This window comes from Anolis carolinensis, chromosome 5 (genome assembly GCF_035594765.1).
Source record: "Anolis carolinensis isolate JA03-04 chromosome 5, rAnoCar3.1.pri, whole genome shotgun sequence".
Classification (NCBI taxonomy): Eukaryota; Metazoa; Chordata; class Lepidosauria; order Squamata; family Dactyloidae; genus Anolis; species Anolis carolinensis.
Window position 1 is genome coordinate 96,966,189 of NC_085845.1, and position 18,380 is coordinate 96,984,568.

Sequence of the window (18,380 nt, forward strand, 5' to 3'; positions counted from 1 at the left end):
AGAAACACCTTGCTTTCTTTGAGTTCAAATCAACCATTCCCCTTCCTCCAAAATATGATTTCTTCACCACAGCACTTATTGAACCATATGAGATTTGCCTCGGTTGAAAACCACAGTTCTATCTCATCCTCAGCCCACAGCCTTGCCTTTTCTCCCTCTCACTGCTCTCTCTTTAGCATTTTGTTGCAGTGTCATAATATTGAACTGATATTCTTAGAAGTATCAAACAAATTCACTAGCACCCGTTTGTTGATTTCTATAGGGAAATCTGCACAATTGCCATAAGAAAGGTGGGTATTTATATGACAATTGTTGGGATTACAAGGATCCAAGAATGGAATGGTATTTCCTGTGACTTTTGCTCGGGTTAGGGGCACAAATCCCTACAGAAGTAGAAAAACTACAAATAAAAAATAGTATTTTTTTATTTGAGAGAAGATCTCTCTTGGGATGCCTAGCTTCTGTGCTAGAAGCTGACCCTGGAAAAACCTAAACATTTCTAGAGAGAACATATTAAATCTGCAAAGGTTGAACCTGTAAGTGTGAAAAGCCAATTGTGCAGGGTATACTTGTCAAGACATAATATATCGGGAATACCTACCCTGCTGACTGATCAGTAGTTCTAACTAAAAGGACAATGGGTTCCCCTAAGCTATGAAGACCAAAACCCACTGCTTGTGGTGATATGAAACAAACTCAATGTATATCCAAAGAAAAGGACTGTCCCAATTGTATATAAGTAGAAATCAGCGGTTCGTCTCTTGAAGTATAAGGACAAGTTTTTCATGTGAGTAAATGTCCTGTTCTTTATTATATATGAGTAGACTCCAGTTTCCATATAACTTGACTCAAACCTGCAACCGGTTTTGACTCACAGGAGTCTTTGTCAGGCGGTTGGGTTTAAATAAACAGAAAAGGTTCAACTTTTAAGGTGAGAAGTTCACCATCAGTTTTCTGGGTAGGTGGATCAGCTTGTCTTTATTGTACCATGTACTCTGCAGGGAGTTTTATTCTGTGGCGAGTATGTAGTTCTACCACATTAGTCAGTCATATCCATGCATATGAAGCTACAGCCCTTTTATTCATTCTGGGTCAGTCTGTACAGAAGCTCTTATTTCTGACTCAGGGCCGTTCCAGACAGGGCCAAATCCCAGGAGGAACTGGGATTATTTCATTCCAAACCCCAGGCTTTCCCTGGGGCGGTGGCTACATGCCCTCCTGGATAAAGTAGAGGTTGACTCGGGAAAGGTTGATTCAGGATTAACAAACTTCTGTTAATCCCCACAGGGCCCACAACTGGAAACATCTGAAGCTTATATTAAGATCCAAATCAGAAATTCCACTTTGCTCTGGATTAATTTGGATTTAATTGAGGTGTCATTTGGCCACCTCAGGTAAATCCATGACAGATCCCACATTTTGGGCCTGTCTGGAAGGGTGCTCTGTTGTAAATTGCTGATGCAAGGAAAATTTGCAATTTTTTTGTTCTTGTTGAAAACGTATGTCCTGAATAAAATGGGCAACTACCATAAACTTTTCCACATCTGTAAAAAAAAATTAGAGTCTTCAGCACAAAATATATTATTAACTGCAGAAAGAAAGAAAAAAGCATTGGTTTATAAGTATTTCTGTGCAAAGAAAAGATTCTTTGCAACAAAAAATGTCCTGAACTGCAAAAAATAAAAATAAAAATAAAACATGTAATCTCACTCAATGGATTAGAACAGACCTTTGGGAATTCTTGGTTCTTGCATGCACAAAGGAAACAAAGGCTTAATTTATAGAAAACTGTCATTCAGATTCAATTTGCAAAAAGAAGTGCAGAGGAACAAGACTGAATGCCTGAATAACAGTGAGGAATCTTTGCACAAATCATATATTGTATTGAATTCTCATCTTTTTCATGGCTGTAGTTCATTCTGAAAAACTAATGAGGATAATTGTTGTTGCCTCTCAACTTAAAAAGCAATACAATTAGAATATACAAAAAGTAATTATCAAAACAGAACATTTTCAGTATATATTACAGTTTGGTTCCTCTTCCCTAACAGCAACTGTAAAGCATGAAATGTTGGTCTCAGAGCACCATGTAGATCCCTGGAAATGACACTTTTTAATTTGTTATTTAAAAAGAAAATGACTATGATTTATGTATAACACACTGAAGCCCATCAAATGCAAAGAAAAAGTGAACAATTTGGGCCCTGACTTCAACCAATGAAATAGTTAATATGCAAAGACTGTTCATGGACAATAAAAAACCCAATTTGCCTCAAAGAAAAAGTGTCCAAACAAATAACTAAAAAGAAAAAAAGAATGTAACCTCTATATCTTCCTTTATTACTGAACCATTCTATCAAATGGACAGAATTCAGAAGAGAATAAACATGAGATTGAAAGACTGCCTGCACAATTTATTTCACCCCTAAGGAAGAAGTATGCTATCTGAAACCTGTCGGGAATCTGTTTGGTAATAATATATTATGTGCACTGTTTGGTTTCTGCTTGTTGTATGAATTTGTTGTATACTACAGTCTTCTCTTCTTCTTCAGCCATGCATCTAATCCTCTGGATTAAAGAGATAAGAGATAAGATAATAAAACTAAGAGTAGTGCCTCCATAAAAGCACCGAGGATCAAACTAGACATTATTATAGGGAGATGCATATTCCCTGCCGTTAGCACATTTCAAGTGCCTCTGATATTAGATTTGCAATTTTAAGACCATGTTTACTTTCTGATGACCATCCACAAAGCAAAGGAAGCTCATTTGTAAGATATGGAAGGACAGAAAGATTGGTTTTTCAGGGAGCATCACTCTTTATACATGGGTATAAATCAAAAGTATAAGCCTCAAATCAACTTATATATGGGTTAAAATGGTACCTCTGAAAAAAATAGCAGCAGAGATTCTTCAGCACTTCCCCACCATGAAAGAGAGAGCAGAAGTCCATGTCTCAGGACTACCTGAAAAAAGCCCTGATGTCCTCTACTTTCTCTGCTGAACTGACAGCTCTTTGGCGGTTCCCCATTGGGATGGGGAGATTACAAGGGGTTGTGAGAACCTGATTTAAAAAGCCCAGATTCTTTTTTGTCTCATTGCCACCACGGCTGTTTGATGCTTCTCCGCCAGGATAGAAAGAATAGAGGAGATAGCAAAAGCTGAAAAAAGCCCCAAACCTCTCTGTTCTCTCCAATACTGTGGTGGTTTTTTTGGGACTTCCCTACTGGGGTGGGAAGAGTTGAAGGGATCAGGGCTTCTTTTAGGTTCTCTGCAGACAGTCTAAGCTAACCTATTGATATCCTATTGATATCCAAACTATCACTTCCTGGAAAAACTAAAAGAAGCACCATCTACCTCTACTAGTTCTGGTGGTCTTTTGCAATGCCTGGGTAGAAAAGTGGCAGTAGACAAGGGTGGCTGGTCCCCTGAGATTGCTCTGTCTGAAGCTTTCATCTTTCCATTGAATGGATGCTAAGAGACTCATGCTGATGTTTTACCCACAAGCCATATCATAAGTGACCCACCCCAAATTTGTCCTCAACTTATACACAAGTATATATTATATGTTCCCAAGATACTGCTTTAGCCGTTCAACAAAAGGGAATCTATTGTGGCTCAGCCATCATGGCCCAGGTTACATCAAGAGTTGGAGTCAGAAACAGATGAGGCGGCAGAATTCAAAGACATTCCTGCTCAGAACTCAGGCCCCATGGCCTTGCAGGTGCTGGATATCATGGATCTGCTAATTGGCAAACATTCCGAATTCTCTTCAGCATTAACCACACCAGATGATACAGACTTGGGGGAGAATGGAAGTTTTAATCAGAGAGATTTTGTTACCAAAGATAGAAGTAGAAAACAAGGACTGAGAAGAAGTAAAAGACTCGCTCTCAAACTAGATAATGATTAGTTTTCCCATGAGAACTTTCGTGGGCCCTGTACTCCTTAATTCTTACAGACTTGGGATTCTGTTAAAAGTACTCTGCACTGTATTTTCATTGCGGTGTCAACTTTGCCTTTCCTCGGAAGAGGTTCCAGTTTCCAGCTCCTTGCCTTGTCTTCTGAATCCGTGCCGAGTTTCCAGTTTCAGGAGAGCCATGCCGAGCCGCTACTCCCAAGTAGACCTTGCCTTGTTACCGTGACTTCCTTGTTCCTGGATCGAGATTGACTCCGCTTTGTTTACCTTGCTATACGTGGGCCCTGTACTCCTTAATTCTTACAGACTTGGGATTCTGTTAAAAGTACTCTGCACTGTATTTTCATTGCGGTGTCAACTTTGCCTTTCCTCGGAAGAGGTTCCAGTTTCCAGCTCCTTGCCTTGTCTTCTGAATCCGTGCCGAGTTTCCAGTTTCAGGAGAGCCGTGCCGAGCCGCTACTCCCAAGTAGACCTTGCCTTGTTACCGTGACTTCCTTGTTCCTGGATCGAGATTAACTCCACTTTGTTTACCTTGCTTCTTTGCTACGGGACTTTTCAAGCGGATTTGCAGTGCTTTGTTTTCCACTATTGTTTCATGGACAAACTTTGATATCTAAGGGAAGCTATCGAGCTTCACTTGTGGATTACAAATTGGACGTTGATGAACTCTTTTTGAATTGCAATAGACTATATATTATGGACCATTTCTATACACCTTAAATGTGTATAGACCTATATATTTACTCTGCTTCAATAAACAGTTTGTGTGTTATATTGGCTCCTGCCTGGTTTTCAAGTGCTTGCGCTGCCTTGGGGTGCAACAGAATCAGCTTTCAGAAGCCATGATGGAATGCTTCTGTGAACTTCACAAATCCTACCAACATAACCACAGAGGGATCTCAGTTTGTATTCCTTTTCTTCTACTTCTCATCCCACCCCACTTCGCAATAAAATGTAATGACTCCATTTTTGCAATTAAAGTTAAAGGACTTTCAATTCAGAGAAGCATGGGATATTTTTCTGTGCTGCAACCCAACACAGGTTGGCATTTTTATGAATATCTGGTGAGCAGAATGCCTCCTTCACACTTGGGTAGAAAGCAAATGATACAATTCACATTGTCCATGCCATTTGCATTTATATGTATCCCAGAAGACTAGGGCATTCCAACATCAAAAACCCACTTTCCCATGGTTATGTGAATACTTGCAATTTTTATCGCTTCCAATGGGTTAGACACAGGTCAAGTTACAGTGGAACCCCTACTTAAGAGCATCCCAATGTAAGTGAATATTGAGTTAAGAGCTATCACGTTCCCCGGGTTTCACTCTAGTTTTCTTGGATTATCTTGCCCTCTGTGTCTTGGGACTTTGCTGTTTGCCTTGTTATTCATGTTATGGGACCTTATGTACTCTGGTGATTTCCTGCATTCTTTTGGATGGATTTATTTTGCAATAATCTCTTGGAACTATTTTACAGCTAATTCTTTGGAACGGTATTTTTTACCTTTTAAGAACTTATTCCTTTTACAGGTTAGGTAAAGGTTTTCCCCTGACGTTAAGTCCAGTCATGTCTGACTCTGGGGGTTGGTGCTCATCTCCATTTCTAAGACGAAGAGCCGGCATTGTCCGTAGACTCCTCCAAGGTCATGTGGCCGGCATGACTGCATGGAGCGCTGTTACCTTCCCGCCGGAGCGGTACCTATTGATCTACTCACATTGGCATGTTTTCGAACTGCTAGGTTGGCAGAAGCTGGAGTAACAGTGGGCGCTCACTCCGCTCCCGGGATTTGAACCTGGGACCTTTCGGTCTGCAAATTCAGCAGCTCAGTGCTTTAACAGGCTGCGCCACCAGGGCTCCCATTCCTTTTATATTTTCTAATGAACTAAAAAGACTACGTTCTGTGTGCAGTCTGGTGTATTTAGCAAGGTGAAGCTATCCTGAGGTGCGACACTGCCTTTAGGTTTGTACCAGTGGCTAGATGAATTTTAGTCTGGTCACAGACTAAGCTGCAGAAAAGGGAGGACATTATGGGAAATTTCACCTATGCAGTCACTATCCGTGCTCTGTTTTGATAATGTCTCAGAGGACATGTACAACAGGACATAGCATGTCATTTCTGTATTTTTCTCCTGTCCCAAGATGCTGTTTATTAAAGAAAGAAAACAAAAAAAAATCATTGACCATTCCAAAGAAGGGCATCAAACTGAATGCAGGCAAACTTGGCTGTAATCCTATAAGGGCTTACCTATGAACATGTTTCACTGAACTCAATGGAGCTTAGTTCCAAGAAAAAAAGCACGGGATGGTACTTTTTTTAGAAGAATGAGAGAGGGGTGGGTGGGAGAGAGACAGAGATGGAAGAAACACCTCAAAAATGCACAAGTCCAAAGCCTATGAGGAATTCATGTGAATAATTCATCAAATTTTATAACCTTAACCATAAAAGAATCTTAAAATGATGTGGAAGCATATTTAAAATTGAAACACAAAAAAAATCAGTAAGTGAAATGAATTCAATTTGCTGGTAAAGAGCTTTGATTGTCATTAGCACATTACACTCTATGCATCTGCATGCATTAATTACTCCATAATTGCATGAAACCCACAAGTTAGTGAAACATTTCCTTCCATACTTAAGATGTGAGAAAAAATTACAGCAAAAGACAATCAAGCAGGAAACTGGTCATGATGTTGAAATTCAGCTAAGGGAATAATTTTTTCTGGTTGGATTCCCTTGACCACATTGCAAAGAGTGTTAAAGTGCTTTTAAGCCACTTGGAGAGTCAGGCATGAATGCCCATCTCTCTATGATGGACAATGTGGTGCCCATTGTTCTTTTTTTAGAATCCTGATCACTACACAGTAGTAATTACTTGCCCCTGTGAAGCTTAAACCACCAGCCCACAGAGGCAGGTGCCTGGTATGGCTTCTAGATGTGGTGGGCAGTTGTCACATTTCTGTATCTGGTGAAATTGGATTATTCAGTCACTTTCAAATTCGGCAGAATGTAGAGGAATCCATATCACTTGTAAATTGGTGCTTGCTAATGTTGAGGGCCACACTCAACAAGGAGCATGTGTGTGCTCCTCCCAAAAAAGGTCACGCATATATCATGCTTCCTTGTTCTTAGCTGCTCCCAAACCAACCTTGGTGTATGGTGGCCCGATAAATGAGAGATATTCAAGTTACCCTGCCATAAAGAGTTATGCTTAGATCTTGCAGACTCAGGACAGTGACTTCTTTGGTTGACTATATCCATCTGGAACCCAGTATTCCTTTCCCCACTACTCCTTTCCATCCCACCAAGTATTATTGTCTTATAGAGTGTATCATGTATTCTCATTATGTGGCTAATACAGTCTCAGTATGTTTTATTATTTGCATGTGAGATTAAGGGAACGGTTTGGTATTTATTGCAGTCCTTGGTGTTCACTTTCTGGGGTACTGGAATTCATATTGAGGACTTCTGAATCTCTGGGCCATTATTTTATTGTACATATTTGTTGATAGATTTTAGTTAGAAATAGAGTAGATTCTGTCTCTGTAGCTTGAAGCAGCTCTATTGGTATGCCATTGGTTCCTGGTGATTTATTATTTCAAACGTATCTGAGAGTAGCTTCCAGATCACTTTCTGCAATTGTAGGTTCATCTTCAAATACTTCTTCCTTGAATGAATCCATCATACTTTCATCTTTTTAATATAAATCTTCAGTGTTCCATTTCCACCAGCTTTTTATGTCTTCTTGATCATGCAGTGCTCTTCTCCGTTGGTCATAGAGCATTATTTATTTATTTATTTATTACAACATTTCTGTCCCTCTCTTCTCACCCCCTGGGAGGACTCAGGGTGGCTTACAAATATAAAACAAGTATATAAATATTACTATCACAATAGTAATAATTCAAATTAATTAGGTTAAGACATACATATAAATATACATTCAGAGGCGCGTTCCGAGTCACAATCCAAATCTGTCACTTTGTCATGAATTCATTATAGTTGTAATTGATGCTGCATCTATCACACAAAAGCCTGGTCCCATAACCAAGTTTTATTTTTTTGTGAAAAGATAGGAAAGAGGGAGCCTGTCTGATCTCATTAGGGAGGGCATTCCATAGGAGGGGGGCCCTATTGAAAAGTCCCTGTCTCTTGTCCCTGCTAGCCGCGCTTGTGAGGCTGGCGGGATCGAGAGCAGGGCTTCTCCCGAAGATCTTAAGCTATGAGGTGGGTCATAGCGGGAGATACGTTCGGACAAGTAAGCTTTATCCATTTTGGTTTAAATTTCGCCTGATTTCTCAAAACTTGTGGAGGAGATATCTTTTTCTACACTTTTGTTGCCATCTTCTATTTCTCTGCCCAAGTTGTTGAACAGTTGTGTTCAGGGTTCTTATCCATTTACCATAGCCTTCAACGCAGTACAAACAAATATTAACTATGGTGCCATGGTCTCAGACACACCCTACGCCAGTATTACTCTCAACTCTGGTTACTTCCTAGTAGTTGCTTGGCTCATTTAGTCTGTCTCTTCAGCAAAAGCCTGTCTTATATGGGGAGACCCTATCAATACCACTACTCCCATCAACATATTCTATTGCCTCACAGGAGTGCATAATCTCATACCAGAGAATGATAGTACCTCCATCAGCATTGTCTCTGGAAACTCCTGCAAATCTCTTGGTAAGACAGGGGGATAAATGTCAATGTGCTGGAAAAAGCAAAGACCACTAGCACTGAAGTGATGCTCCTATGCCATCAACTCCACTGGACTGGCCACGTTATCCGAATGCCCAATTACCATCTCCCAAAGCAATTACTATACTAACTCAAGAATGGAAAAAGGAATGTTGGTGGACAGGAAAAAGTGATCTAAAGATGGGCTTAAAGCTAACCTTAAAAACTGTGGCATAGAGACCGAGAACTGGGAAATCCTGGCCCTTGAGTGCTCTAGTTGGAGGTCAGTTGTGACCAGTAGTGCTGTGAAATTTGTAGAGGCACAAATGAAGGGTGAAAGGGAGAAATGTGCCAAGAGGAAGGCACATCAAGCCAACCCTGATCGAGACTGCCTTCCACCTGTGTGGGGAAGAGAAGACTATAATTGTGGGTTTCTGTCAGAAAATGCAAATATTGATTGGATCCTTAGACACATCAGCCCAATGCCATCTTTTATTTTCTGAAAAGACGAATAAGTATGATGGCAAAGGCAATTGCACAATCAAGTTCCCAGTCAAGTTCAATATCAACCTTGCCCAGGATTAACAGCCTATCCTTCCAGACCTCTAAATCCCAGTTGGCACATTAGTGACAACTGTGATTTAGAGCCTTGATTGATGGTTACAAAATTATATCTCAAGAATGTTGCCAGTCTTACAGCTTTGCCAGTTTTGCATCACATTTTACAGGGAGCTCAACTTTAATTGTGAGACTTTAGGCTAGCAAATAATTTTTTTAAAATATTAATAGTTGAAGTAACTATATTTAAAGCAATAATATAATATAAATGAATACATGTTAAACAACTCAAGTTAAAAGCAGAAGTTAAAAGGCTAAAATAGTTGAAACCATGTATGTGTACATTTGAAAAACAAACCAGAGCCTGAAGGCCTTAATAAAAAAAAGCCACACTCTGGCACTAGAAACCAGTGATTAATCATCTGACAAATATGGCATTACCGTAGAGAAAATTTGTTCTGTTGGCGATCATCAATTTCTATTGTTTTATCCAAAAGATGGTTGATTTTAACAAGGAACTAATATATATTCTACCTGGATGCACTTATATGTCTACAGAACCTATATTCTTGCTTTGATTCTATAATCTTCCAATAGTTTAAGAATTTACAAAAAAAAAAAACCCAAAAAACTCCCACAGTCTACTTCCAGTGCCATATAGACTTGTCCTGAAATCTCTCTGGAAATGGATATTTTGCAAAACATGTAGCTACAAGAGGGTTGGTCTCCTGGATATTCTGATTTGTTAGAAGTGTATCTGGCTATAGGATTTCCAACCATGAAGAATAAACAAAATTATTAAAATGTGATATTGACAATTGACAGAATCAGGATCTAGAAGGAAGAAAATAGATTCAGATCGTTTCTGATTAATGGCAATCCTAAAATGAACATATCAGAAGTTTTCTTGGCAATTTACTTTAAGGGAATTTGCCATTCCCTTCCTTTGAGATTGAGAGAATATGACTGACTGAAGACCACCAAGTGGCTTTAATGGCTGGGCAGTTTTGAATTTTTGTCTCCTGTGGTCCTAGTACAACACTTAAACTACAGCTGTACAAATCACCTCTTTGTTTCAGTAATCAATGCATTCTATAAGGGACTGTCTTCCATACATCATGGTAAACTGCAGTACCTTATTCATCATCATCCATCTTTATTATGATCCAAAGTTAGTTTTGATGAGTTCAGTGGGGACATGATCAGAGCCCAGGGCTTTACTGTTCTTCAACTGATGAATTAAGTCCAGAATAGTGTCAACAGACACTGGGTCACAAACAGACACATCCAGAAAATTGACTTCCTGGCCTTTCTTGGATTCTAAGCTATGGCAACAAGTTTCAGTGAAGATGGATCTAAAATGATCTTCTGATAGCTGAGCTGGAATTACACAACCTAGAGCTCTATTGTGAGAAAGTAGGGCTCCTGATATAAGCTGCCATAATTTTTTAGCATTGTTGTTTAATGAAGCATTCAGCAGTAGAGCCCAGGTGTTGTGTTGTTCATGTTGCAGTTTCTTTTGCCTTACAAGGAACTTGTTTTCCCTTTTTAGTTGAAAGAGGTTAGGGGTGGATCACTGGATCCAGACTTCTTACAGCCAATGTATCTCTTAATACTTTTCTTCAGCTGGCACTTCTTGTCAAACCAGATAGGGACCACTGACCTGGTGTCTTTAGCTTGAGAGTAGCCTTGCTTGGTGACATAAGTTTAGTCGTCTTGAAGAAGATAGATTAATTCTTCGCATGCTGCCAGAGTGGTTACTACCGGTTGGTTTGATAGGATTACTGATCTTAATCTGGTTGTTGCTTCTGACTTTAGTCTAGCTATGTTGTCATCTGACTACTTGACTCTTGACTTGTGTGGGATCCCCGTGACAACCCTTGGTATACAGGTTTGGGTTAGGCAAACTTTATGCCCAAAAACAAGTATTCCAAGAATCAGGGGCTGATGACCACTGTCTGTTCTAGTGCCAATGCTAAAATGATGAATATTGTAAATGGCATTCCTGGAGAGCAAAGCGTAGTCCACCTTACTAGAGCCAAACAGATTCGAAAAGGTGAATTCACCCCAGCTATCCTTGGGGATTGGCCCATTTAGAATCAGAAGGTCCAATTTAAACTGGAGTTGGGCTTGGCAAAAACCTACAAAATTTGTTTTCTGCTCTTTTGATTTTCTAAGGGTGGTCTGTTGTCCCTTAAGTCTTGTAATGATGGATATTTTTTTTTCTAAATATACCTTATTGGTTGGATAGGATTTGGACTAACGGAGCGCTCTTTGGAATATGCATCTGATGTCTATAGTCCCATATTGGTATGCCGGTTCCACCAACACTATCCGGCTAGATCCGGACTCACTTACACCCAAGGGAATTAGCGTATTGCCATAACTCTGAAGTCAGAAAATTCAGATGAAGGGAGGATTGCAGGGAATTTGCAATTATTGATAACTATTTCTCTCTGAATCTTAGGAGCCGGGAGTGGAAACAATGGGGATCCTCCTCTCCCCGTACATGCAGAGGAATCATTGCCACTAATCATTGAGCAACAAAGCAACAAGGAGAGATAGTGCTAACTGTGCCGGGCTGTGGCGCAGGCTGGTGAGCAACCTGCTGCAATAAATCACTCTGACCATGAGGTCATGAGTTCGAGGCCAGCCTGTGGCGGGGTGAGCACCCGTCAATTAAAAATAAAAAATAGCCCCTGCTCGTTGCTGACCTAGCAACCCGAAAGATAGTTGCATCTATCAAGTAGGAAATAAGGTAGCACTTATAAAAAGTGGGGAGGCAAATTTAACTAATTTATGACGTTGGAATGAGGAAGTGTGGTCAGAATGGATGATGAAGCAGCTGCTCCCCCCTGTGGCTAGAATCGAACATCCCCTCAGGAGAAGGTTAAATTGCTTCTGCGTCTGTCTCTGTCTCGGTTCTATGTGTATATGGGCATTGAATGTTTGTCCTATATGTGTATAATGTGATCCGCCCTGAGTCCCCTTCGGGTTGAGAAGGGCGGAATATAAATACTGTAAATAAATAAATAAATAAATAAATAACCGCAGTGGTTATTAAATAAAAGATATTGACCTCATTCGGAATTTGTTAACTGGAGACAGCTGTCTACAAATCTCTGGCATAATTTTCACCCCTCCTCCTTGGTGATTGTTTATCTGGACTACTGATATTTTGAACAACTTTTATATCAGCTAAAGACCATCCTCTTGCTTCTCCCTTCATCCTAATGGTTACCTAGTTACTAATCCTGAGTGAATTAGCTACTTGAACAACTCTTATATTCTAACCACCAAATTACTAGGGTACTTGCTGACTGGAGCACAGGGCAGGCATGCTATTGAGTATATATGAACATATAATGCAGAGAGACAATCATGTAATTTTGAGCTGTTCACATTTATGGCGTCGAATAAACAACTTGACTCCACAAACCTATCTCTTAAGGCAGGTAATATCTCAAACAAAAAGTTTTCAAGGTACTGCAGACCAGCGCACATTATTGATCAAGAGATTAAAAATAGAAAGCAGACCACTGAAGACCTGATTCAGTACTCATGTAAGCTTTCTCTTCCTGCTAAAAAGGAAGACAAGCTCAGTTACCCCATTTATAGCAATTACTGTGCTTGTTTAGCTGGAACACCTAAAATATAAATTATGCTCAATGAAGCACAACTGGTTTGTTCTTACAACAAAAAAATGTCCTTCCCAGTTCCTTTTTCAATCTCATTTAGAAAGATGTAATTACAGACTGAAAATAAGGCAGCCAATTGATAATTTACATCATGTCTGAAATAATAGCAAATTTTGGGTGTATTTATTATGGCCAAACCATTTCTTTTGTGCAAAGAAGGGAGGAGAGGAAAAAGCAGAATACAGCATTTTCCAGAATAATCTCACCCAAACTTTAATTTTCATTTTGCTACTTTTGCCTGATCCCTTCCCCATAGTTTTGATGCCATGGGGCGGGGGGGAGAGGGGTTACTCTTTATACTAGCTATATGAGGTAGACTAAACAAGTATTATGAAGCCAGTTCAATGATATCATGGCACTGAAGTTGGGAAATGCTACTTTTAGGGAAATAACTCCCTGAATCCCTCAGACAACATGGCCAATTGTCGTCTGAAACATTTGCATGGAACTGGGGCTCCTTCTACATTGCCATATAATCTAGATTATCAAAACAAGTAATCTACATTATCAGCTTTGAACTGGATTATATGAGTCTACATTGCCATATAATCCAATTCAAAGCAGATAATCAGGATGTTATGGAAAATTTCTAGACCTTCACACGAGTATAAATAGTGTATTATTTCCTTTTTTCAGATAGTGAGAGATTCCACTGACTCTTGTGTTCTCTGGTAGTTACAAAAGGCATATGGTGTGGCTATGATATTTATTTATAGATATTCATGTATAGCATAATTGGAGGTGAGCAGTATTCTATTCCCATGAGACAGCCAATACCCAGTGTGGAACAATACCTTTCCCAGTAGGTTTTTGCAGACCTTTCAGTTACTAACATCTTCTATTGTTACATCACACAGCATGACATTTCCCTATGTTTCCTCACAAAGAAGCAAAAGGAAGCATCGCAAACTATGTAGCAAACATTAACTTGGTTGAAAAAGAATACTCCCATCGTCAAATTATGAATTTCAGCACCAATTGATGGGAAATTATGGGAGAATGGGTGCTATTGCTCTTTTTTCTTGGTTGAGTAGTCCTCATAGGCATATGGTTGGCCAGTGGGGAAATACAATTCTGAGTTAGATCTACTGTACCTCTCAATATATATCTAAGTGCATTGAATATTACTTTTAATTTAAGAAAATATCAAAATGGTTTGCAAGAGAAATGTTTTTATAGCCAGGTTCACCCAAACACAGGATGCAGGTTAACACTTGAGTGAAGGTGAATATATTGAAATTCTCCATGGCTTCACATATAACTTCTCTCATTAGTTAACAATGACTAGCTACTTAGTGGTCTTGCCTGACAGCATTCTCTAAATTCTAGTATTGGATCAGAGACACAAACAGAGACACATTGGATCAGAGTCTTGGCACAAACTCGTCCTATTCCTTGAGATATCGTATCTGGCCATGGTGACACAAGATTTAGTTACATTATTTACATTACTGTAATATGATCTATATGAAACTGCCTTTGCAGAATGTGCGTTGCGTGTGTTGTGATTGTGAGTTAGACTATGGTCTCTTCCAACTCTATGATTCTATGAATGCTTGGAAATTTCAGCTAGTCCAAAGAGCTGCAAACAGATTGTTGCAACAGCTTCATTTGGTGTTGATTTGTTCCAGAGCCCAATTCAAAGCCCTGGTTTTAATTTATAAAGCTCTATATGGCTCAGGCCTAGGCAATCTGAAGGACAGCATTCTGCCTTAAGAACTTACCCATGTTTTGAGATCTGCTGGGGAGATACTTTTCTCTCTCCCATTGACAATTTAGATATAACTGGTGAGAACATAGGAGATAGGGTCTTCTAGGCTGCTTTAAGGTGTTGCAACTCCCTTCCCAAATATGGGCAGTTCCAGACAGAACTTTAATGCGGGCCTAAACAGGTTTAAAAACCCAATTGGGTCCGCATTACAATCCACACTCCAGCTCAACATCTATGCTTTTCTGGGGAGAGGGGTGGTGTCTAAATGTCCTCCCAGTACCTTTTGGGAGAACACTGAGCCACCTGACACCCCCCCCCCCCCCAAAAAAAAGACCTGTATCTAATCTACTATCAAGTTACTTCAGCACAATGAAACATTTTTCTACTTTGTCCTAAAGGAAATCATTTTTACGAGGGGCGTCATTTGGGCGCCCTATGTAAAAACATGCCCGCCGCGTGTTTTAGGCACTGTCTGGATGCAACCTATGTTAGACTGTTAGGCTTCTTATTCTCTTCCTATAAGCAGTTGAAGACTATTTCAACAGATTCCTGAGGCCTGTGTAAGTGAGGCAGACATCATCTATTCGATTTTTGATTTCTTATTTTTGTTGTGCTTTTGTGCTTTTTATGGCTTATGGTTTTAAGTGGCTTATATTTGTTGGATAGTGTAATAACTTTCTAATGGGATTGCTGTGAGTTTTTCAGGCTGTATGGCCATGTTCCAGCAGCATTCTCTCCTGCCACTTTGCCTGCATCTGTGCAACCACACATGCAACCATACAGCATTAGTTAGTGTTGCATGAAAGAGTTTCATTATGTATTTGACCCCTCTCCTATCTTCTGGTATAGTTGTGTAAAGAGTGAAATCATTTATCTCTATTTTCCACTAGCAATAATGTGTGTTTTTGTCTGAACTGGTACAGCTTATATGTAGTTTGTCCAGACAAAACTAAGTCATTGGAAGACAGGTTACAGGGTTCAGGTGAGTCCCACACTGGCAGCATTATTAGGTCAATATCACTATTTCACCTTTTGCTCAGGCAGAGTTCTAATAAAGAAAATAGATTAAGATTTTAGTTTGCTTGGTTCAAATACGGCTTTGCTTTGAAAGGAGCTTTATGCCTTTATGATTCTTCAAATCCTGCTCTTTAAACGGCATAGAAACAAAGAGGGATATGAAGACAAAAGGAGAAAATGAAATAGGCCTCTGTTTAAGACTAAAATATGCAATGGAATCTCAAGGAGATATCTCACTCCAGAAAGATACAGTCCAAATGCACTTTGCTTATCAAGTGCAAATAATTAATATGCAAAACATGCACAAAATTAAAATAATGATTAGGCACATATACCATTTTGTGCTATCTAGAAATTGTCAATTCTTTTCTATTTGTTCAATTTTATTTATTATTTTTGTTATGGACTTACATTTAAACATTTCTAGTACCTGCTTCAATGACAATTTTGATCACACTCAGAATACATTCTGTAGAAGAAGAAGAACAAAAAAATATGTGTCAACTTGTTTACTTACTTATGCATATATCCATCCGTTTCCACTGTTAGGTTCATCTGCATAACAGTCTGAAACTCCGTCTCATTACAGCAATATTTAAACACGGTGTTGTTATGGTGACAGCAGAAGATGTACGATTTATTGTCAGAAAGGCGTGGGCAGTGGAATCCAAAATGGGAGCGGCCTTTGTAGTCTGTATATGGCTCACAGACCCGGAAATGTGCAGATAGGGCTATAAGACAAAGACAACTTTCTTTGTAACTCAGTTGCAACTGAAAGACAGGAAGTAGTTTTGACATATATATTCTCACAAAATCCCAGTTCTTTCCTAGGATGGTAGGTGAGGAACTGGCTTAAACATTATTTTTCTCCTAAGGCAAGAGAAAGCCTCCCATGTTGCCATGTCGTAATCGTCATACAGTGGTTCCTCTTCATTTTTACCATCAAGCCCCGCTGGAAGTAGATGTACATCATAGGTTCCATGGCAAAAGAGAAGAGGAACCAGTGTATGCTGCCAAATTTGGACCATCTGATGAGGTCAAAAGGAAGAGATAGCTTAACACCTTAGTTTTTGACCTGGGACAACTGGGAGGAATTATTCCTCATTTTCTCATGATCAGAAACTGTAAATGCAGGAAGGACTAAAATGATCATCTAAGGCTGGAATTAATTTGGTAACCTGTACATGGGTAACTAGAAATTACAAACATTTATGTTCCTTTCATGCCATTTTACAAGGATAAATTTAGCATTACAGTAGAGTCTCACTTATCCAAGCTAAACGGGCCAGCAGAAGCTTGGATAAGCGAATATCGTGGATAATAAGGAGGGATTAAGGAAAAGCCTATTAAACATCAAATTAGGTTATGATTTTACAAATTAAGCACCAAAACATCATGTTATACAACAAATTTGACAGAAAAAGTAGTTCAATACACAGTAATGTTATGTTGTAATTACTGTATTTATGAATATAGCACCAAAATATCATGATATATTGAAAACACTGACAACAAAAATGGCTTGGATAATCCAGAGGCTTGGATAAGTGGGGCTTGGATAAGTGAGACTCTACTGTACTAACATGACTGTTTCTTGCAAAGTGTACAATGGTAATCAAATGGTTGCCAAGCACAGTTTCATCCCAAATAGCTACTGATTAACTGCAAGGGGAGCTTCCTTAATGCCAGATACCATCTCTCTAGTTCTTAATATCCCAGACCTCATCATCCCGGATAGATATCCCAGATAGATAAGCTCTGCCAAAATGAGCTTATCTTAGAGTTTGGATTTGAGTTTGCACAATGGAAACACAGTCTTTTAATTAAAGGTAAAGGTTTCCCCTGACGTTAAGTCCAGTCGTGACCGACTCTGGGGGTTGGTACTCATTTCCATTTCTAAGCCGAAGAGCCGGCGTTGTCCATAAACACCTCCAGGTCATGTGGCCGACATGATTGCATGGAGCGCCATTACCTTCCCGCCAGAGCGGTACCTATTGATCTACTCACATTTGCATGTTTTTGAACTGCCAGTTTGGCAGGAGCTGGGACTAACAGCGGGTGCTCATTCCGCTCCCGGGATTTGAACCTGGGACCTTTTGGTCTGCAAGTTCAGCAGCTCAGCGCTTTAACACACTGTGCCACCAGGGGTCTTTTAATTGGCTATGTATAATTCAGAACAGTTCACATCGCATATTTTTGGCACTCAGGGCCTTTCCACACAGCCCCATAACCTAGAATATCAAGGCAAATAATCCACAATTTCTGCTTTGAACTGAGTTATCTGAGTCCACACTACCAAATCCAGTTCAATGTGGATTTTATACAGCTGTGTGAAAGGGACCTTAAAGCTTGTCATTTAAACTCACAGCTTTCCAGATTGTATACTTTATAGTCAAATTCATAATGTGGCTTGAATTTGGATGTAAATCATTTTGTATGTGGAAGTAATGGCAGCAGCAACAACGGTATGTTATACCAGTGGACATGAGAAGATAAATTGCAGCAGCTGGTTGTTCGATACGCTCCCAAGTCCTATGGTTCGCATTGGTTTTTTTGCAAAACAATTTTTTAAACATTTGAAAAAGGACAGGTGCAAACTATTACAATTCATCACACCTTGTACAAAACTGGATGTTCATATAAGAGATTTTGTGAGATACTTTCCCCCATTGAATAAAAGAAATCAGTTCGGCTAAATGACAAAGTGATCAAAATTCACAAACTCCTTAGACCCACAGTCTGAGAATTACTACAACGAAAAGCAGGTAAAGCAAATTAGATTATGTGATATGTATGTGAAAT

At 39.5% G+C, this 18,380-nt stretch overlaps 1 protein-coding gene across 11 annotated transcripts in view; it reads right to left on the reverse strand.

Moving 5' to 3' along the window:
• shisal1 (shisa like 1) overlaps window positions 1-18,380 on the reverse strand; it is a 267,217-nt gene that overhangs the window by 184,395 nt on the left and 64,442 nt on the right. For all 11 annotated transcript variants that reach the window (XM_062981949.1, XM_062981950.1, XM_062981951.1 and 8 more), the window contains exon 3: window positions 16,096-16,309. In XM_062981949.1, the coding sequence (XP_062838019.1) occupies window positions 16,096-16,309 (214 nt within the window). The remainder of the gene's footprint in view (window positions 1-16,095; window positions 16,310-18,380) is intronic.